This window comes from Sus scrofa, chromosome 2 (genome assembly GCF_054392235.1).
Source record: "Sus scrofa isolate SSC_HxYL_T2T_F1_AM1 chromosome 2, Sscrofa_HxYL_maternal_Yorkshire_Landrace_v2.0, whole genome shotgun sequence".
Lineage (NCBI taxonomy): Eukaryota > Metazoa > Chordata > Mammalia > Artiodactyla > Suidae > Sus > Sus scrofa.
In genome coordinates this window covers 50296799-50317383 of record NC_139384.1, presented here as the reverse complement: position 1 = coordinate 50317383, position 20585 = coordinate 50296799, and the positions used below count along the sequence as shown (strand labels likewise).

Sequence of the window (20585 nt, the reverse complement as noted above, 5' to 3'; positions counted from 1 at the left end):
GATGGAACATCAGGCAAAGAATGGCTTATTGTCCTGAGCCAGGACATCTGAACTCTCTTAGAAGCAGGAGCCAAGTTTTATGGCATTGGTAAAATCCTGAAAATGGCAGAGTATGTGTTAGAAGTAGAATCCTAAACTCTGCCAGGCGGGGCCAGCTTTGAGGGGGTAACTGGCCTGGCAGCTGCTGCTCTTGAGAAGGGGCAGGCTTTGTCAAGTTGAGGGGGTCCCATCTGCCTGAGTCAGATCAGACACCCCAGCAGGCCCCTGGCCACATTCCCCACAATCCTCCAGGGCCCCCACACGTGGTCTGGGGCAGCTGGTCCAAACTGACTTGGAGTATTAGTGCTTCTCTAATGAGAAAGGGAGCAGCATCTCCTAGGTCTTGTCTCTCTGCCCCAGCCCACTTGGCCTCCTTCCTCTCTTCATCCTCTTTTGGTGCCTGTGGTTTTGCTGGGATCCAGTGAGTTGGGTTCAGGTTCTGAGGGTGGACCCTGCTCCCAGAGGTTAGGGAGCTGTGGGCACCTGCTGCCATTTGCCTTGGTGTCCCCTGAACTTCGTGCTCTGCATTTGAGGCGTTCACAGCAGATTCGAGGTGGCCTTCCAAGAGGGGTCTTGGGTTTAGATTGAGATCTTCCTTCGTACACAAGTCATCAAGGTGGCTGACAGCCTGTGTCTGAGGACCTTCAGCCTAAATCGCTGCTCTCTGTGGCCACATCTCCCAGAAGCTGGATTCAGAAGCTGGGGGTATCTGGAGCCTCCTGCCCACCCCCCAGGGCCTCAGATAAGGAACATTGCTTATAGATAGGATCTCATACTGCGCATGTCTGCCTTCCTGCAGAGGAGACCGTGTTATTTCCAGACTGGTGGGGAGAGGGGAGCAAGGTGGGCTTGGATGGGGTGGGGGGAGGATGTGTGATTGCACTGTGTCCGCTTGGGCTGTCAGCTCCTACCCTTGCCCTGTTCCAGGCATTGGTGGGTGGGTGTGGACCATCCTGCTCTCAGGAGGGCAGGCACCCACAATCCATCAGGCTCTGATCCTGGGGGCCAACATGGAGCTGACTAACCTGGCACCAGCTCTGGGCACAGTGGCCTGATGCTCCCTACCCTACTCCCTCCACCTGCCCAGTGGGGACAGTCACTGTTCCTGTGGGCGAGGCAGTCTGGGGAACCCAGTTAGGTATAGCCATCGCTCTCTAGGGACATGGGAACTGCAAGGCAGGCTGGGGCTGCCGAATGCAGAGGGAGAAGGGAGGGAGGGGTCAAGTTCACCTTGGCCCAGCCCTGCTAAGTGCCAGGCACTCACACACCATTCTTGCTGTAGCTCCATGAGGCAGGCACCATTTATCTCCACTTCACTATATGAGGACACTGAGCTCAGAAGTTGAAAGCTCTGCACCTGATCTCTGAACCAGTTAGCGGTGGAGGAGGGTACTAGCCTTCCAGGTCTGGGTAGGAGGACCAGTACTCACTAAGCATCAGCTCCCAGCTGTCCAAAGAGGAGACGCCTGGGGAGGACGGCTGCAGTGCACCTGTCAGTGGAGGCTGGGTTCCTTAGTGTGAAGGCCCCCAGGCCATGGCTCAGGAGACTTGAGCAGAGTCCTGGATCTTGCATGTATATATATATGCTCAGTGGCCTTGGTTAGATCCCTTCCTCTGGGTTTTCACATCCCCACGTGTGAGCCAAGAGACTCGAACTCCTGAAGATGGTGTACCCCCAGTGGGTGCAATTCTGAGTCACCCCGATCACCCAGGGCCATAGGCTTCCGTTTCTCTCTTTTCTCCATCTACAGAGGGCCTGCTGCCCACCCTGGGCTAGTCAGGCCTCTCCCGGGACATGGGGTGCTATTTGCATGTAGGTGTGGAGCCCTCTCTCCCATCCTGTCGGTTCGTGTTTTCCTTCTTGGTGCTAACTGGCCTCTACCTTTGTCTCTGTCTCTTCTGTCTCTGCTCTTGGGTAGCTGACGGTAGGGAAAGTGTCCAGCGGAATAGGGGCTGCAGCTGAAGTTCTGGTCAATCTGTACATGAATGATCACAGACCTAAGACCCAGGCCACCTCTCCAGACCTGGTAAGGATATACACTCCTCAGCCTTCACCCACAGACACCAGCTCTGGCCTTCCAGGGAGGGGTGCACGGGACACAGAGAGGCTGGCCTGGTCCCCCTTCTCATAGGATGAGAGGGGCTGAAAATGGGCTGGATCAGAGCAGAGCGGGAGGCTGTGTTTCCTGATAGACGAACCTCTCTCGGCCCCCTCATGGGTCATTTCCCAAAGCAGAGCATCTTCACTGCTGGCTGGGGCTCTGGAGAACTTAGGGAACTTAGGGAAAAGGCCAGGTGAGGCCACTCTTACTTCGATATTTAGCATCCTGTCCGGGTTGGATTGAGAATTAAGTAATGGAGAAGACCCCCCTTTCCTCTGGATTCTCCCCTTCTTCAAATGATGCTGCTCCTGGAGTCACTCAGGTGTGCCCCTGCCCTCCCCCCACCTTGTACTTGGGAAGTTGACTGGCAGCCTGGACACAACCTGCCCCTTTTCTGCAGTTCTCTTGAACAGTTTTGGTGCCAGAACTTTGTCTGCCTGACCTAAGTCACTGCAGGGGGACAAGGAGGTGTCAAACATTCTTTCAGTGACCTCACTCTGGACCCAGGCAACCCTTAACCCCTGGGTCAGATCCTTGGGGACAGCATTATGGGGGCAGGCATGTTTGTGCGGGGTGCCTGCTCCCTCAGGCCAGGGGATGTCACTCCCACGCTGAAACCAGAGCAGCCAGCCTGCCTGGGAGTCAAACGAGCAGCCCGTGAGGACCTCATGACTCAGGTCGGCATTTCTGAAAGCCTCGCCTCACATTTGAAGATGCGGTGCACTCTCTAACCTGGCTCTTGTCTCCCGATGCCCTGTGTCCCCCAGGAGTCTATACGGAAGGTGTTTCCCCTGAACCTGGGTGGCAGCGACACCTGTTACTTCTGTAAGAAGCGTGTGTACGTGATGGAGCGGTTGAGCGCGGAGGGCCACTTCTTCCACCGAGAGTGTTTCCGCTGCAGCGTCTGTGGCACCACCTTGCGCCTGGCTGCCTATGCCTTCGATGGCGACGAAGGTAACCCCCAGGGTCCAGGATAGCCCTTGTCTCTGGTCTGAGCTCTTGTGTCCCTCTGGAGGCTCTGGGACACTCAGCCCTTCTCAAGGAATAATGGTGTTCAGGGAGCAGGAATCTCCTGCTAAAGAAAGGCTGCCTGTGTCAGCATGGGGGGTGCACTAGTGCTGGGGGGCTTTCTGGATGCTTTCTTACACAGTCTCACACCTTCAGTTGCCCCTGCGTGGTCGAGAAAATCAAACCTGATAGCCTGTATCACGTGCTCGGCACCACACTTGACCTGTAATAGGGGTTCAGTAAAAGATGGCATATTCGAGTTTTTTTTTTTTTGTTTGTTTGTTTTTGTCTTTTTGCCATTTCTTGGGCCACTCCCGTGGCATATGGAGGTTCCCAGGCTAGGGGTCGAATCGGAGCTGTAGCCTCCGGCCTACACCAGAGCCACAGCAACGTGGGATCCGAGCCGCGTCTGCAACCTGCACCACAGCTCACGGCAACGCCGGATCCTTAACCCACTGAGCAAGGCCAGGGATCGAACCCGCAACCTCATGGTTCCTAGTCGGATTCATTAACCATTGAGCCACGATGGGAACTCCCATATTCATGTTTTTATGTATGATGTACGTTTTGTAAAAAATGACCATAGCTGTAACATAACCGCCCTCTGATAAGTGGCCTACCGGAGTCATCCGGGAATTACACTCATCGGTACGAGTGATGGTTTTCTAATGTTCCACACTTGATACCTGCATTGTCATATTGATGGCAGCGCTTGCGATTCTTTACCCTCCAAGGAACTGCCTGGTTTCCAATCCAGACTATGCCACTTTGTAGCCATAGAACCTTGGGCCTGTTACCTGACCTCTTAGTCCCTCGGTTTCCTCATCTGTAAAATGAGAATAATGGTACTTGGCTCATAAGGTCCTTGTGAGGGTTGCTGAGTGAATTGCGGGAAGCCTTTAGGATAGTGCCTGGTATGCTGGGTGCCACACAAGATTCTTCCTAATGTTGCCATGACTCCCATCACTATTGTCACTGTTGTAACAGTGCATAGAGAAGTCTTTTTTGGAAGGCGCCCAGTGGTCCTGGGCAGTGACCCATGGCCCAGTGGGTGCCACCCCTGGGTCTTCCTCCCCATCACGGCCACCATCTGTTCTGTGCCTTTCCCACCCCCAGGGGTCCCTGAACAAAAGAGAACTAGAAACAGAGTTGCTATTCAACGTTGTCCATTTTGCTGCCTGACAACTGGCCTTGGGAAAAGACTTGGCCTGGGTTTGGTTTGCGGATTATCTGAGGGTTTCAGCCCCATTCCTGGGAGTCCCCGGCAGCTGCCACCTGCCTCTGAGGCAGCAAAGGTTCCTCCCACCTCCTTTAGTGCCACTTCTTTATGGCAGGTGGCAGAAAACATTTCCCAGGTTGGCACCTTCCTGGGCTTGTTTCATTTGTGGCCTTTTCTGACCTAGATGGTGGCAGGCCCTTGCCATATGTCCTGCCATGGCTCCGGTTTACAGGAAAAAAACGTGTGTGTGTCTATGTTTCTTCTGATAGGCAAGTTTTTCTGCAAGCCTCATTTCGTCCACTGTAAAACCAACAGTCAGCAACGGAAGCGACGGGCAGAGTTGAAGCAACAAAAAGAGGTATGTTTTATCTTGAAAGTGGCGGTGAAACAGAGGAGGCCCCTGATAGGAAAAGGTTTTCAAGTGTTCCTGCGAGTTGGGCCAACGTTGCTGGCTTTGGAGGGATTGAGACTCAGGTGAAAGAGGGTTCCACTCCCTGGCCTGGAGGGTCCCTCTGCCTCAGTCTGTTCAGCTGGCCTCTGGGATGTTGGCTCCCAGGGCAGAAGCTGCTGTTTCTCATGAGAAGCCCATGTGCTGAGGATGAGGCTCTGTGTGTACCAGCCTCTGTGCTGTGGTGTCCAAGTCCTTTCTCCAGCCTCTTGGATGTCCGCAAAGGGACTGGCCAGCTGAATGTATGGGTGGCTGGTGAGAGTGCCCCGCTCTGGCAGCTCTTAGCCAAAACCTTCTCTATGGCTTGATTACCCACCCACCACCAGCAAGACCCACAGCTTCCGCTTTTTTCTCCTTACACAAGTAATACAGGCTCAAGGTAGAAAAATCGGTACATAAATGAAAGTAAAGAAGGAGCATTCAATCACCCATTTATCACTCTATCCTGAGAAAATCATCGTTAACATTTTGCAACATTTCCTTACAGACCTTTTCCTATGTGAATACAGCTGACCCTTGAAGAGTGTAGGGGTTTGGGGCTCTGACTTTCCACACATCCACGTGTTAACGACAGCCAGCCCTCTGTACGGGTGGTTCCTCCATATCCATAGATTCAACCAACTGTGAATCAAAAAAAAATTTTTGGAAAAAAAAAAAAACCTACCTATAAGGGCACCCATGCAGTTCAAACCCAAATTGTTCAAGGGTCAACTGTACATTTTATTCCAGTTGGAATCCTATCTCTACGGTTTCATAGCCTTCTTTTTTTCACTACCAGTGTCTTTCAAATCGGTTCCCATGACATTAAAAATTCTCTGGGAGCCTAATTTTTTTTTTGTATTTTTATTTTTGTATTTTTTCCATTATAGCTGATTTCCATTGTTCTGTCAATTTTCGACTGCCCAGTGAGGTGACTCAGTCACACATACATGTCTCTGTTCTTTTTTCTCATATTGTCATGCATTTGAGTTCTATACTGTTGGTCATTGATATTGTTGAATTTTTTTTTTTATTTCTAGAGCTGTGGCAGTAAGTTTTACCCATTTTATTTATTTATTTATGTATTTATTTATTTATTTACTGTCGTTTTGTCTTTCCTAGGGCCACACCCACAGCATAAGGAGATTCCCAGGCTAGGGGTCTAATTGGATCTCCACTCGGGATCCGAGCCGCATTTGAGACCTACTCCACAGCTCATGGCAACGCCAGATCCTTCACCCACTGAGCAAGACCAGGGATCAAACCCGCAAGCTCATGGTTCCTAGTCAGATTTGTTAACCACTGCGCCACGACGGGAACTCCTTGTTGAATATTTGTATGTCATGGATATTTTTACAGGGCATGTCTCTGTAAATTCTTTTGGAGCCTAATTTTTGATGCCTGTAAAAGACGGTCAATAATTTGGGTTCTATGGTGTTGGCCATTTATGCCATTTAATATTTGTATGTTATGGCTATTTTTGCAGCCAAAGTCTTTGTACCCCCATCTTTATCCACATTTCAGATTGTTTCCTTGGGATCAAGCATGAGCAATGGGATCGCCGAGTCAGAGGGCATATGTGTTATGAAGGCTCCAAACAAAACTGATCCCTGCGATCAGCGTGCCTTCCAAGAAAATCGTGCTCATATTCAGTGCCCCCTTCAGCAGTGGATGGGGAGCTGAAGTTTGGGGGGGCGGGGGGCTGCAAGCTGCAGGGTCTGCCACGTTCTCTTTTTATTGGCGCTCTTCCTCTGCTTCATTGGAGGAGTCCTCTGTGACAGTCACGGACTAAATGTCCTCACTTTTTAAATTTATTTTTAATGATTTTTATGTTTTTCCATTGAGCTGGTTTACAGCTCTTCTGTCACTTTTCTACTGTACAGCAAGGTGACCCCGTCCCACGTACACACGGACCCTCTTTGTTCTCATGTTATCATGCTCCATGCTGAGATATCGTTCCCAGTGCCCTACAGCATAAGTGGCCTCACTTTGATCTCTTTCTCAGGAGGAGGGGATGTGGAAAGAGCAAGAAGCCCCTCGGCGAGACCCGCCCCCCGAAAGTTCTTGCGCTGCTGCTGCCATCAGCATGCCGGAAGGCAGCCCCCCAGGTATCCCCAATTCCTTCTTTAGGAAGGCGCTAAGCTGGTCCCTCAGGCTGCCATGGGGCCTGTTTCACCTTCCCCGGAGGCTGCTTAACTGGATTCAGGGACTCCTGCGCGCCGCCAGCCAGCATATCAGGGACAATGCTTACAACTACTGCTACACGTACGAGCTCCTGAGCCTCGGGCTGCCCCTCCTGTGGGTGTTCTCCGAGGCCCTGGCTTCCATGTACCGGGAGTCCGAGGAATCCCTCGAGAGCATCCGCGACTGGCTGCTCGGATGCTTCCCGGACAAGCTGCACTGAAACCCAGCCCCAAAGTGCCGTTAACATTTCCCGTGTAGATGGCAGCGTGGGCAGTCAGCTCGGGCTCTGGCCAGGGAGCCCCGTGTGTGTGAACCCATTAGCTCAAAGCCAAAGAGTTTCCCATCGGCCACCTGCACCTGGCCTGGTACCGTGACCATCTGCTCCCGGTGCTCGGGCCAGCAGGACATGAAGGAATTTTTTTTTTTTTTTTTTTTTTTGTAGCTTTGTACTTTTATACCAAAGCGAGCCATGTTTCTAGGTTTACATTTCAATGTTTAACTTTCAAGAAGCCAAGAGAAAGCATTTGTTTTTCTGTGCGTGTCCATTTTTCTAGACACAGGTTTGACCTTTATCACTGGTAGTCCAAACCCCTTCCACGCTGCAGTCAGTTGTAATAGCCGCTGCCACCTGCAACGTGAATGATTTGGGCTTTTATATAAACCAAAGCGACTGTGTCATCTCCTGACCAGTGCCTTTTGATTTATGTGCCCGGATACCACGTGCCAACCAAAGACGGTTTTTTAACCACCTGAAACACGCAATAATTTAGAAGAAAAGAACAGAAAGGATAAAAGAGAATTAAAACTTCAGGAGCACATGGCAGCGTGTGGTTGCCTATTATCTGTCCTCCCAGAGAGAGGAGCTTTGTTTGGCTCCCTTGTTTCAATGTAAAATAGTAGCTTTAAAGTCCCCCCTCCCCCCATATCAAATCCATTGCCAAATGACGTAAAACCACAGGGTTTCAAGCTGATTGCTACAAATATACATTTTTGCTTCCCCACTAATGAGCACTGCAGCAAAAGCCCATTGGCTCCTGACCACACAGAGTGCCATCAAACTGATGCAATGGTGCAGAGGAGTTATGTCAGCTGGTGGCATTTTAAGCAACCCCCCCCCCCCACCATGATGTCCCCAGCCCAGGCTACAGTCTGAGCCAAGGCCATTCAGGGTCCGCAGTGGTCAGGCCGACGGAAGAAACCGCCTTCTCACATCATGTCCTTTGGGATGAAGGGCCCTCGTTAGCACCTCAGGGTATCATTTCTGGGATGCGTGGCCTGCCCCGTGAGCATGGCGTGCAGACATCCTGGCTTCTTAGCCACTCGGCTGCCGTGCATATTTGGTCAAGCAGTCAGAAACCATTTATTTCCACACTGTCCTAGCAGAGGAATGTGTCTGACCTCTAGGGGGAAGCTCCCCTGTGTCTTGACTGGCAGGGGAGCCTGGGAGTAGAGGCTGTCATTAACTCATGCAAAAGAAATACACCCTATTAAGGACAAAAACAGGCCTGAGGTCTACCTGCATTCTTTACTCTGGGCCTCTGGAGAAGGCCTCAGCTCTCCCGACTCCACTCTGCCTGGACAGGCAGGGCCGCTGGGGCTGGCCAAGCAGTGGAGATAGCTCATAGAGAAAGGCCTTCTTCTGTGTTCAGCTTATCTAGAGTTTGCTGGGCGGAGACCATTCTCTGCCTTGTAACACTTGAAAGATCCTCTAGATGAACTAAGGATGGAGCCTGGTGGGTTAGGAGCCAGACCACTGGAGGGCTTTGAAACGCCACGTTCTCTAGGATGGGAAGAGGAGGAGAGGCATTTCTCTAAGCACTTTCCTAAGTCCTCAGGTGAATCAGGGGCTCGGCTGTGGCCAACTCCATGGGAACGGGCGCCTCTGTCCTTTTGGGAGCTGTTCTTAGTCCTATGACTCGCCTTGTGTTTTTCCAGATTTTTGCTGGTATTTTCATGGGGCGCAGGGTGGGGGGGGCATGATGCATTTTATGCCTGGTTCTAGAAAATCACAATGGGAACGCGTGCACAGCTGTGTCCTTGTTATGACCGTCTGTTCTGGGGCAGGATGAAATGCTTTGCAGGAGGCTCCACAAAGCCCAAGTTAGGATCTCTGAGAATGTCCCTTATAGCCACAAGGAGTCTGGTTTGCATTACTCTGGGGAGACAGGGTGTTCCTGTCAAGAAGCCTGAGATGTTTATATGCTCCAAGACTTTGAACCTTCCTGGTGGGGCAGCACCAGAACACAGGGCTGTATCCTGAGGGGGCAGACGTCTTTAAGCCTCCACAACATGTTCAAGAATGAATAGGAGGCAGAAGAGTAAAACCGGGGCAGAGAGGATGGGGGGGGCGCGGGGGGTGGAGAACAGGGGACCCCCTGTTGCTGACCACCGCCAGAAAGGTTCATCTGTCCTAAGAAGCAGCAACTTCCTCGGGGAAGTTTTGTTTTGTTTTTGTTTAACGGTTGCCTGGTTTTCAACTCCCGTGCCTTCTCCTGTTGTCCGTCATTTTCCTTGCTGCCCTCACTAAATTGTCTTTTCTGTCTCTCTCTTTCCAACCTTACACTGTGGCCGTCAGCTCATTTCAGCCTTCCAGTGCTCCACCCACTTCTTGGCTGACACACTTCTGCTCTGAGGTGACTGGTTTTCTTGCCGATTTTCAGAGAGTGGTACTAACCCTTTGCCCGCTTTCTGCCCCGTCCGGTGCGCCCTGACCACCCCTGCCCCCTCCACCGCCGTGGCCTTGGTTGTGCTAACGTGAGCGTCTTGCCTACTAACGGATTCATTCGGTGGCATGGTTGGTGACCAACGTGGGGTGGTGCTCAACTTGAAAGCCGTTTCTGATGCTGTCCCTCTGAGCCAGCTTGCCTAGTCCACGCCAGAGGCATGCCCGGCCTCCCCTCTGCTTCCCACCACCTGCATGCATGCTTTCCTGGTTGCATTTATAAAAGGCCACGTACCTACCTGGGAGGGTTATCCTTGAATGCGAAACCGTTCCGCAGAGAAGGCTCTTCACCTTTGAAAAGAACTCTTTCATCTCTGAGCCTCTGAAAAAGCACCTGCACACAAGCATCTCAAATTGGGGCTCATAGAAAGATAATTGATGTTATCAATCAAAAGCACAGGTGAGGAGTTCCCATTGTCACTCAGCAGAAACGAATCTGACTAGTATTCCATGAGGACACAGGTTCAACCCCTGACCTTGCTCAGTGGGTTAAGGATCTGGCATTGCCATGGGCTGTGGTGTAAGTCAAAGATGCAGCTTGGATCTGGCATTGCTGTGGCATAGGCTGGCAGCTGCAGCTCTGATTCAATCCCTAGCCTGGGAAGCTCCATATGCCACAGGTGTGGCCCTAAAAAGACAAAAACAAACAAAAACGCAGCACAGGTGATTCTTTGGAGAAGGATTTTTTAAAAATACTCCCAGGGCTGCCCCCAAGCTTGACCCATGCTCTCTGTATTTTGAACACAATCACAATTTTCCAGGCAAATCCTTTGTCTACTGCCACCTCCACTTTACCTCTGAGGGTGTTGCGGTAGCTCTTCTGATCTCTCTTGGCTCCTAAAGCCCCAGAGCATGCAGAAGCATCAACTAGAGCAGTCATGGCCACAGGTCAGGGATGCCTTTGAGAGATGGCTCAGTTCAGCCCCACACCTAGAGCAGCCAATTTCAGGGCCCCCACAGTCCCATTCAACACTCTCTCTCCCGCTGACTCTTTACCTGGAGCAGCAGGATGCTCAAAGCACTTTTTTTAAAGATTAAACACCACACCAAGTATGGTGGGGCTGCTGCTGGCAAGACCTCACGGTCTCGGGCTGCAGGTGATGTGTGTGTCCTGCATGAGGCCCCGAGCCACGTTGACCCTCGGCCTGTCTGTCTGCATGGCCCCGCATGTCTTGCTCCCTTGTTGGTGCAGATCTCAGCCAGGACGAAGTCATCGCTCTTATCTCATCTTCTCTTGCAGAGTCTTCCCCCCTTTATAGAATGTCAACCAAAGAGCACCCTCCTCCCCCCAGCCTCCTCCTTAGCTAGCCTCCCCATCTCATCACCCCGCATGTGACCTTCCTGACATGGCCCCACACAGAACCCTGTATTTTGCACACAGCCAACGATGTTTAGCTTTATTTATGGTATTTGGATGCTGTAAATGAAAATAAATATGGTTCTTTATAAAGCTCATTGTTTCTTCTCTTCTTTGCCATGGAAGCTGCTCAAAGCCTCAAAGCCAGGGGTTGGTTTCAGGGGTCAGCCTTCCCTCACCTGGCGGGCCTTGCACTTGCGGTGACATGGGTCTCTCTGGGGCTGCGCTGGGTACTCTGAGAAGAAATATTACCTGGGGGTAATATTTGCAAAGGAGCACCGATGCTCCAGGGCCAGGCTTTGGGGGTTCTTCCTTGAAAACTCATGGTACTTTTCTATCTGACGTGCTGGGCAGAGCTGGCTGAGGGGCACTGTCACCTCAGCTGTCAGGAACAGACCATCTCCACAGAGGCTTGCACCCATTGGCTGCACACAGCCAAGCCGTAGACCTGCAGGAGAGCTTTACTTAGAGACCTTACGCTAACTTAGGTTCCTGCGTGACAGAGGTTGCTCTTTGAAAGTTTTATGCTGGTCCGGCTGAGTGATGGGTGAAAGGTAAGGAGGGAAGAAGGGATTCAGGATGGCAGTGAACATGGCAGGTGTGCTCACCCAGAAGGAGAGGTATTTGTGATGCCAAAAGACCCACCTTGCCCCCAGAGGCTCAGGTCACTCAGGGCTAAGGCTACGAGGCTCTGCTCACGGGGCCCCTCTGAGGCCAGCACCAATGGCAAGCTCTGGCCCAATTCCACTTGTCTTTACGGGCAGAATTTGGAGTCTCACCCAACTAGTCTGGACACTGTCTAGAAACCTTGACCTCTACCTCCCTAGGGTGGGAGGCCTCCCATTGCGAGGCTAGATGTAGTTCAGCATCTGATGTTGATGTGAAAACTTCATGAGGCCCTTGCACCTCTAAAGGGGTACTTCTGAGTCCCTGAGCCCAGCTGCTGGTGCCTGGAGCTGCCTTCAGAGCTGCCTGGGGTCTTGACCAAGGGTGTGTATGCTTACCCAGGTGGGATACGCTTTCCCTTCCCTGAAAGAAAGGGTGTTAGGGACTGAAGTCCGGAGCGGGGTTGGGCAAGTGACTCCTTCCTTTATTCATTCATCTGTTCCAGTATTTGTGGAAAGCCTATAGTGCCCTATGCATATTCTAGGTCCTAGAGATGCAGCCGTGAACCACACTAAGTCCCTGCCCGTCCCTGCATCTTGGACTGTATATATCTCGGTGTTGCTGTATTAGACTTGATTTGTTTTGCTTAGTCGTGTGTGCACTTATTGTTGATCTGTGCACACACACACATCTATTTACTCAGCTGATATTTACTGAGCACCTACTGCGTGCTGAGAATATCGCAGGGAATGAATGAAAGCGCCAAAGTCTTCACTCACCTGGAGCTTACAGTTTGGTTTTGATTTTTGATTTGAAGTTGGGTTAAAGCAACGTTTTCCCAAAGCATGGCAATGGAACACTAGCTCCCAATGGTGCTTTGTGAAGAAAGGGTTCCATTGTCCCAAAGTTTGAGAAATGTTTTGTACTAATCATGCTGGTTCTCCCAAACCTTGGTGCTCCACCAGATTTACTAGCAGGTTCATGTCTCTAAGGAGTCCTTCAGTAAAGAAGCTGAATTCACTTTGTTCAAGTGGGCTTGCCCATAACTTCTTTGAAGTGAGTTTTTTGCTTGTTTGGAGGAGTTTTTTGTTTTGTGTAATATATTCTACATTCATGTTTGGTAAAATATTCTTTAATCCAGAAACACTGGATAAAATATTTAGGTAAATCATAGAATTAAGTACTGAATAGAATTCAATATTGAATAGATAATAGAGTGGTAACTTTTTAAACTTTAAAACCTCCAATAGGGAGTTCCCACTGTGGTTCAGCAGGTGAAGAACCCAACTAGCATCCCTGAGGATGTGGGTTCAATCCCTGGCCTCGCTCAGGGTTGGGGATGCTGTGGTGCAGGTTGCAGATGTGGCTCGGATTCTGCGTTGCTGCGGCTGTGGGTGTAGTCTGGCAGCTGCAGGCTGCAGCTTCAGTTCAGCCCTTAGCCTAGGCACTTACATATGCCACAGGTGCAGCCCTAAAAAAAGACAAAAACAAAAACAAAACAAAAAAACCTCTGATAGAAAAAATGACTTGGGAAAAACATGACACAGATATTAGATACATTTTTTTTTGGTCTTTTTGTCTTTTTAGGGCCACGCCTGTGGCATATGGAGGTTCCTAGGCTAGGGGTTGAATCAGAGCTGTAGCCTCTGGCTTAAGGCACAGCCACAGCAATTCTAGATCCGAGCCGCATCTGCGACCTACACCACAGCTCACGGCAACACTGGATCCTTAACCCACTGAGCGAGGCCAGGGAGCAAACCTGCTACCTCCTGGTTCCTGGTCGGATTCGTTTCTGCTGTGCCACGACGGGAACTCCCTAGATACATTTTTAAAACTTAACGTATGAAAATGAAAATTTTTCCCCTATTAGGCTGGGGAAAAATATGAATTCAATATGATAACAAAGCTATCCATTTGATGTGGCATTTCAAAAATGTCCACAAAGCAGGTGTTCCCAGGTGCCTTGCACATGTAGATGATCAGGTAATTGTTGATTAAAAACCCAACTTTGATAAGTGGGCAAAGGCTATGCACAGACAGTTCACGCTCAGGAAAATTTTAGATGACAACCCTAAAAGAGCAAGCATTTCCCAACATGTTCTAACTTGCCTTTCAAAGGAATATAAATTAATGATGCTATCTATACCCACTGAATAAATAGAGAAACAGTGAAGCGGATGATAAGAAAAAATATGAGCTTAATCACTAGTATCAAGTGAAAAGTTAAATGGGAACCATCTTTTCTGGAAAGCAATATGGCAGTAATTATCAAGACCCATAAAAGGGATTCTGACCTCTTAGCTCAGTAATCCCAACCCAGCAACTGATCCTAAGGAAACAATCCAGCCAAAGAAAGAAAATCCCTGCAACCTGAATATCAAGTAGAGTAAGTGGGTCAAGCAAAGAGCATGGGAGTGGGCCATTTTCTCTCTTTCTCTGAACTCCTTCTCTTTCATTTCGGAGCTTTTTCTTTAATACCTTAAATAAGGCAGGGAAGCAGCTGCTGCTTTTCCTGCCTCTGGTCAGTGTTTCTGCAGGACCGAGCCCTTCCTGCGCGCTGCTTCATTAGCTTGTCACCTCTTCGTGGCGACCTTGAGTAGGTGCTGATATTAAAGTGCACGATGCTAGAGCAGCATCTTCAACAGCCAAGGAACAGTCATGGGGGCTCAGGCCAGGAATCAAGGGCTGCTCCCAGGAGAGCCTGGGCACAGGGCAAGGCCCTAGACTTGGCCAAGGACCCAGCTTTCCCCTGGCACTTTGTCTTTTTTTTTTTTTTTTTTTTTTTTTTGCCTTATTTAGGGCTGCTCCCATGGCATAGGGAGGTTCCCAGGCTAGGGGTCCAATTGGAGCTGCTGCCACCGGCCTGCGCCACAGCCACAGCAACAAGGGATCCGAGCCGCGTCTGCAACCTCCGCCACAGCTCACAGCAACGCCGGATCCTTAACCCACTGAGAGAAGCCAGGGATCAAACCCGCAACCTCATGGTTCCTAGTCGGATTCGTTAACCACTGAGCCTCAATGAGAACTCCATCCCCTGGCACTTTGTATTGACTCAGAGGCACTGGGCAAGGCCCTTCTGTGGATGGGGACTGGCGACGCCTCTGGCAGAAGGTTCTGTGAAGGCAGGGTCAGGAGGCGTGCCCATCTCTTGCCTGGTTCTGGGTAGCACATGCTTGGTTCTGTGCAGCAGGGAGTGCCCTGAGGGAGGCGTTCGAAGTCAGCTGGGGCTCAGTGTCTTACAGGACATCTTCTGGTTGGGGACTAAGTAGGTCTCAATTCATGTGAGATGGCTACTTCCCATTTTCTCTGGTTTACTGGCCCCCTAGCTCGCTTGAAGGTAACTGGTCACCTCCCTTGAGGTAGCCTGGCCTCAGCTTGAGCCCCTCTCTCCTGCCACCTGCCCGCACCACTTTGGTTTCCCTGTAGTGAGTACTTGCATCCATAGTGAGCAGAAGGAGCCATTTCTAGCTCTGTCTCTGGCTGCCTGCTCTCCATCTCTGCTCAGCTGGCCACTGAGAGCCTCTAACTCCTGGTCTTCCCCCAAAACAGACTCTACCCTTGGCCTTCGCGGTCTCTGGAAACAGCAGTTCCATTCTTCTCGCTGCTCAGCTCCAAGCCTTGGAGGTCATTCTTGGCCCCAAAGCCAATTCATCCGTGAATTCCAAAGACAGCCGGAATCTGTCCCCATCTCAGCACCTGACCCCAACCACTGTCGTCTCTTCCTGCCTTAGTCCAGTGGCCTCCTACGAGGTCTCCTGTTTCCTTATTCCTTTCAATCTACTTTCAAAACAACAGCTGGGGGGATCCAGTTAGAACACAAGTCCCATCTCTCTTCTGCTCAAAACCACTGGCTCCCCAGCTCACTCAGAGTAAAAGCCAAAGGCATATGGCAGACTTGGATGGCTCTATATGACCCGGCCCCTGTGTCTCTGACCTGCTCTCCTGCTGCTCCCTCTCACACGTGGTGTCCCAACCACAATGGCCTCTGACTTAGAGCCTTTGCCCTGGCTGTTCCCTCTGCCCGAAACACCCTTCCCCGGTATCCATGTGGCTGATCCCACATTTATTCAAGTCTTTGTTTCCATGTCTCCCTTTAATACTGCAACCTGAACCCCCAGCTCTGGGCATCTAGGTTCACAGCACCAGCTGATTCTAAGGTCTCCCTAGCCAGGGGCTTCCTGCAATTGCTTGTCTCTGGGTAGTCTCATGATCTCTGTTTGGCTTTTCAGTTCATCCAGTACCATTGCTATTAGTTTTTTATATTAATTTTCCTCTGTTGAATGCCGTGGCTTGGGTTCTGTTTTCCTGATTGGATCCTGATAAGCTTAGACCCATGGCTCCTGTTCAACTTTTGTCTTCAGAGAGCACAGTGGGCAAGGGAGCAGGGGAAGCTTTTCCAAGCCTGGAGCCAAAAGTTCCTCTGGCAGTTAGGAGCTGTGTGACCTTGGACAGTAAGAGAACGTCTCTGAGCTTCGGTCTCCTCATCTGGAAAATGAGCTTAATAATAGCACACAGGAGAGCATGCTGCTTCGTTGTCTCCCTGAGTTCAGAGGAGAGTAGAAGTGTTCCCAGAGAAGGAGAAACAGGAACAGGTCCACCAACAGAACCAAGGCAAGATTCTTATCTTGACCTTGTAGCTGGGGTCTGGCCAGGAAAAAGCCTCAGGTCTTGGCTGCCGGGGGTGATATGCGCGGTTGGACATTTGCCTGAATACTACCTGGCTCTGCCTCTGGAGTTGCATCCTTCACCAGAGAGCAGGTGTCTGGCCAGAGCAACGGGAAGAGATTTAGATGCTCGGCTCTGAGCAGCCCTCCTTCCCTCCAGGGGGCCAGGGGAGCTGCCCTGGGAGGGGCTGGGTCATTCTCTCCCCCCATCCCATCCTCATGTATCTCTTCCCCTGGCAGCCCCCTGCCCCACCGAATTCTCCTACGAGTACAGATAACTTCAAGTCTAGGACAAAGAGCAGCACACATCTGCCCCTCACCTGGGGCTGATGACAGACATTGCTCTGTGTCCAGCAGCAGCAGCTGATCCAGGTGGCCCCGGCTGTTACTTTCTGACTCCCTTTCGTGCACGGAAGATGGTTCTCCAGTCCTCTCAGGTTGGGGGTTGTTAGAGAAGATGTACATAAACTGATGAACGAGCATTTGGGCCCTGATGTTGAGTTGGGGCTGCTTTTTGTTATTGCCTTTAGATTATTTCTTTTTTTGTGTGTGGGGGCACACCTGCAGCATATGGAGGTTCCCAGGCTAGGGGTCCAATTGGAGCTACAGCTGCCAGCCACAGCCACAGGCACAGCAACACAGAATCCAAGCTGCGTCTGCGACCTACACCACAGCTCATGGCAACGCCAGATCCTTAACCCACTGAGCGAGGCCAGGGATCAAACCTGCATCCTCATGGGTACTAGTTGGGTTCATTACTGCTGAGCCATGACAGGAACTCCCTAGATTACTTCTGATACTAGCACCACTAGAACTACCACTCCTGGCCATGGATCCTCAGGGGAATGAAATATTTCTGGAAGTAGAAGCTTGAGTAGAGAAAGTTCCTCCTTTGGGCAGCCCTGAACCTGAGACCCAACTGTAGCCCGCGGCAAGACCTTATTGGGGGTGGGGGTGGGGGTCGGGAGCAGAAAGAGGGGAGGAGCATGTCATCCTTGGGGGCTTTTTGTCTGGGAGAGGCGGTGACCAGAGGAAACATCAGCTTTTTTTTTTCTTTTCTTTTCTTTGCCTCAGTATGCAGGGGATTGAGGTGGGATCTCAGTTCCCAGATCAGGGACCCAGGGCCACAGAGGTAAAGGTGCCAAGTCCTAAACCCTAGACCCCCAGGGAACTCCTGAAGCACCAGCTTTTCTTCCACAAAGTCTCCACCCCCAGGTGCCCCTGCCAGCCCCTCCGCTGATATCCGGGGTCTGCTGTGAGACATGGACCCTGACTCTGCTGTGCTGGGGGGGAATCATCATTCAGCCATGTCCCGCCTCCCCACAGAAGCCCAGGGAGGCAGCCCGAGCCCTTATCCTGTGCCATCTCTCAGCCCCACTGGCAGAGATAACACCCTCTGCGGGGGAGGGAGAAAAGCAGACCTGGGGTGTTCCTTGCAGGTTCGGGCTGGTCCCCTAGGTGCAGGGGCCGTGAGTCTGGTGGCTGCCCACCTGCCAGGCTGCTCTCCATTTCCATCTCCACTGCCGCGCATGCTCAGCCACTAGGTCTCCTCCGGTTATCACCGTCGCCACCCTCTCTCCTCCTTGTGGGCCACCTTCCCTCTGCAATCAGAACCATCTTTCTAGAAGGCAAATCCAATGGGATCAGCTTGCAGCCCTTTACGGGTTGCTCCTGGAGTGAAATCCACCCTTCACCCCATCGTTCAAGGCCCTTCCTGGTGTGATGTCAATGCAATCCTTTCCCACTGGTGGCCTTTCTGTACCCTCCTGCCCTCCAGCCACATGAGGGCAGTGCTTTCCCACTCGGCTTTTGCTCCCAGAGATCCACCTCCTGGAGCACCACCTCCCTCTTCCCTGTGCAAATCCTCCTCCTCCTCAAGCCCCATTAAAACAGTGCCTTCAAGGGAGTCGCCATTGTGGCTCAGTGGGTTAAGAGCCCCACCTGGTATCCATGAGGATAAGGATTCGATCCCTGGCCTTGCTTAGCAGGTTAGGGATCCACCGTTGCCATGAGCTGTGCTGTAGGTTGCCAATGTGGCTCGGATCCCGAGTTGCTATGGCTGTGGCATAGGCCGGCAGCTGCAGCTGTGATTCAATCCTTAGCCTGGGAACTTCCACATGCTGCAGGTGCAGCCATGAAAAAAAGAAAAAACAAAACAGAATCAAATGGTGACTTCAACTCAAAGGCTCTGTGTCATGGAAGTCAGATCTTCCCCCTCTTCCATCTCACTCTTTGTGGTCTGCCTTATAAGGAAGATATGAATGAACAGACTCTCTTTCTAGGACAGAAAGAGACCCTTGAGGCAGACCTTGGCTGACTCATCCCTAAATCCCCAGCACAGTCCTGGATCAGGAGGGCACAGAAGCTTCTGTTGACTATACAAGTATTTTCACATGGCTCACAGGCCCATACACCTGTACTCACACCTAAATCAGGTATAGAGCCAAGTCTCTGCTACAGGAATTCTGTGTTAACAAGCCTCCCAAACCTTAGTAGCTGGTAGCATCATTTTTCTTGCTTATGGGTCTGTGGGTCGGCTGGGTGGCTCTGCTTCAGGCTGCAGGTGCAAGGGTGGCCTGGGCTTACATGGGATTAGCCAGGCCAGAGTTGGGTTCCAGATCTGTTCCATGGGCCCACAATCAGGGATCTAGCCTGAAATGGCAATGGCCATCTGGGACAAGCTCTTCTCATGGCCAGTGAACAAGAGTGCCAGGGGACTAACCAGACAGTGAGGCCATTGAAAGCCACTGCTCACGTCACACCCACTAATTTCCACTGGTCGAAGCAGGTTTCACGGCCAAACCTTGCATCAGCTGGGCAGGGACGCTCACCCTCCCTACTCCAGTGGGAAGGACTTCAAGGTCACAGGACAAACCACAAAACTGTTACAGGGAGGGATAGAAGTGGGGACATAGCCCCCTCCAAACTCCCGGAATAGTGGTCACGTGTGTAGGCATCCAGTTGTGGTTTGTTCTGCTCATAGACATCCAGACAGGTCCCCATCCTCTGATAAAATATGTGACGGAGTACTGGTGTCTTTACCTCTGTGCACCTGTTTTCTCAGTCGCAAAATGGGGATAATATTGCTCTTCTTAGAAGGTTGTGTGGAACTGAATAGATGTATCACACAATGAACGCGTCAACACTCTTTGATAAGAATACTCAATAAAAGTTAGCTCCTGCTATTATTTTTGCTACTTACTCAAGCATCCAATTATAAATCTATTCCCAAAGCCCCCCCATTCATCCATAGCCACACCAGTGCAGAAGGGTGCATACATGTCTTCATAGACAAACACTGCACTTGGACTTGCAAACCGGCACCCCACCCCCAGCTGCATCTGCCTGTAGATATGTTTTTGTTGGACCCATACCATATTTTTAAATGGGAGGCATTGCCACAAGCAACACAACGTTTTGCGTTATCATCACAGGGGGTAAATACTGTTTAAGGAGTAGCTAACATCTTCCAAGAAGAACGTGTGAGGTGAAAAAATGAGAGAGGCCCGGTGGAAGCATGAGGAAACCAGCCTTTAAGGGTTGGCAAGCAGACCAGATGGCTGAGATGGAGCAGCCAGCCAGGCAGGGAGAACATCCTTGGGAGCAGGGCAGGGTCTGGGGCAAGGGCTGCAGGGGGACCCCAAGGCCTTGCAAAATGGACTTAGCGAGAAGGAGGCTGCCGGGACTTTGTCAGGGGCACTTTGAGTCATGGAGACCAAGGCAGGATTATAGGTGATTGAGGGGTGAGTGAGGGGAGATGGAGAAGCAGAGAAAGTGCGTGTAGAAGATTGTCCAGGAAGAGGAAGAACACTTGGCTGGGGGCCTGGAAGGCTCAGAGAGGAAAAATGTTTATCTTTGGGGGGTTCCCCTTGTGGCTCAGCGGTAATGAACTTGACTAGTATCCATGAGGATGCGGGTTTGATCCCTGGCTTCGCTCCGTGGGTGAAGGATCCAGTGTTGCCATGAGCTGTGGTGTCGGTCACAGACATGGTTCGGATCCTGCGTTGCTGTGGCTGTGGTGTAGACTGGCAGCTGTAGCTCCAATTTGACCGCTAGCCTAGGAACCTCCATATGCCGCATGCAGGTGCTGCCTTAAAAAGCAAAACAACAACAACAAAAAATGCTTTTCTTTCCATGGGAGGGTCTTCAGCACATGTAAACCCTGATGGAAAAACTCCAGTAGACAAAGATGTTAATGACACAGGGAAGAGGTGACGTTTGTGAGGAGGTTGTTGGGGGAGCCAAGTTCATGAGGTG

General features: G+C 51.1%; 1 protein-coding gene across 39 annotated transcripts in view; it reads left to right on the top strand.

Moving 5' to 3' along the window:
- Positions 1-20585, top strand: part of MICAL2 (microtubule associated monooxygenase, calponin and LIM domain containing 2) — a 256472-nt gene that overhangs the window by 158536 nt on the left and 77351 nt on the right. For 11 of the 39 annotated variants that reach the window (XM_085012007.1, XM_085011998.1, XM_085012009.1 and 8 more), the window contains 6 exons: positions 1959-2066; positions 2909-3095; positions 4638-4726; positions 6801-6903; positions 9555-9612; positions 10942-11151. In XM_085012007.1, the coding sequence (XP_084868133.1) occupies positions 1959-2066; positions 2909-3095; positions 4638-4726; positions 6801-6903; positions 9555-9595 (528 nt within the window). In that variant the 3' untranslated portion in view covers positions 9596-9612; positions 10942-11151. Of the gene's footprint in view, positions 1-1958; positions 2067-2908; positions 3096-4637; positions 4727-6800; positions 11152-20585 lie in introns of those variants that run through there. The other 28 variants (XM_085011976.1, XM_085011971.1, XM_085011977.1 and 25 more) reach the window with 4 other exon arrangements.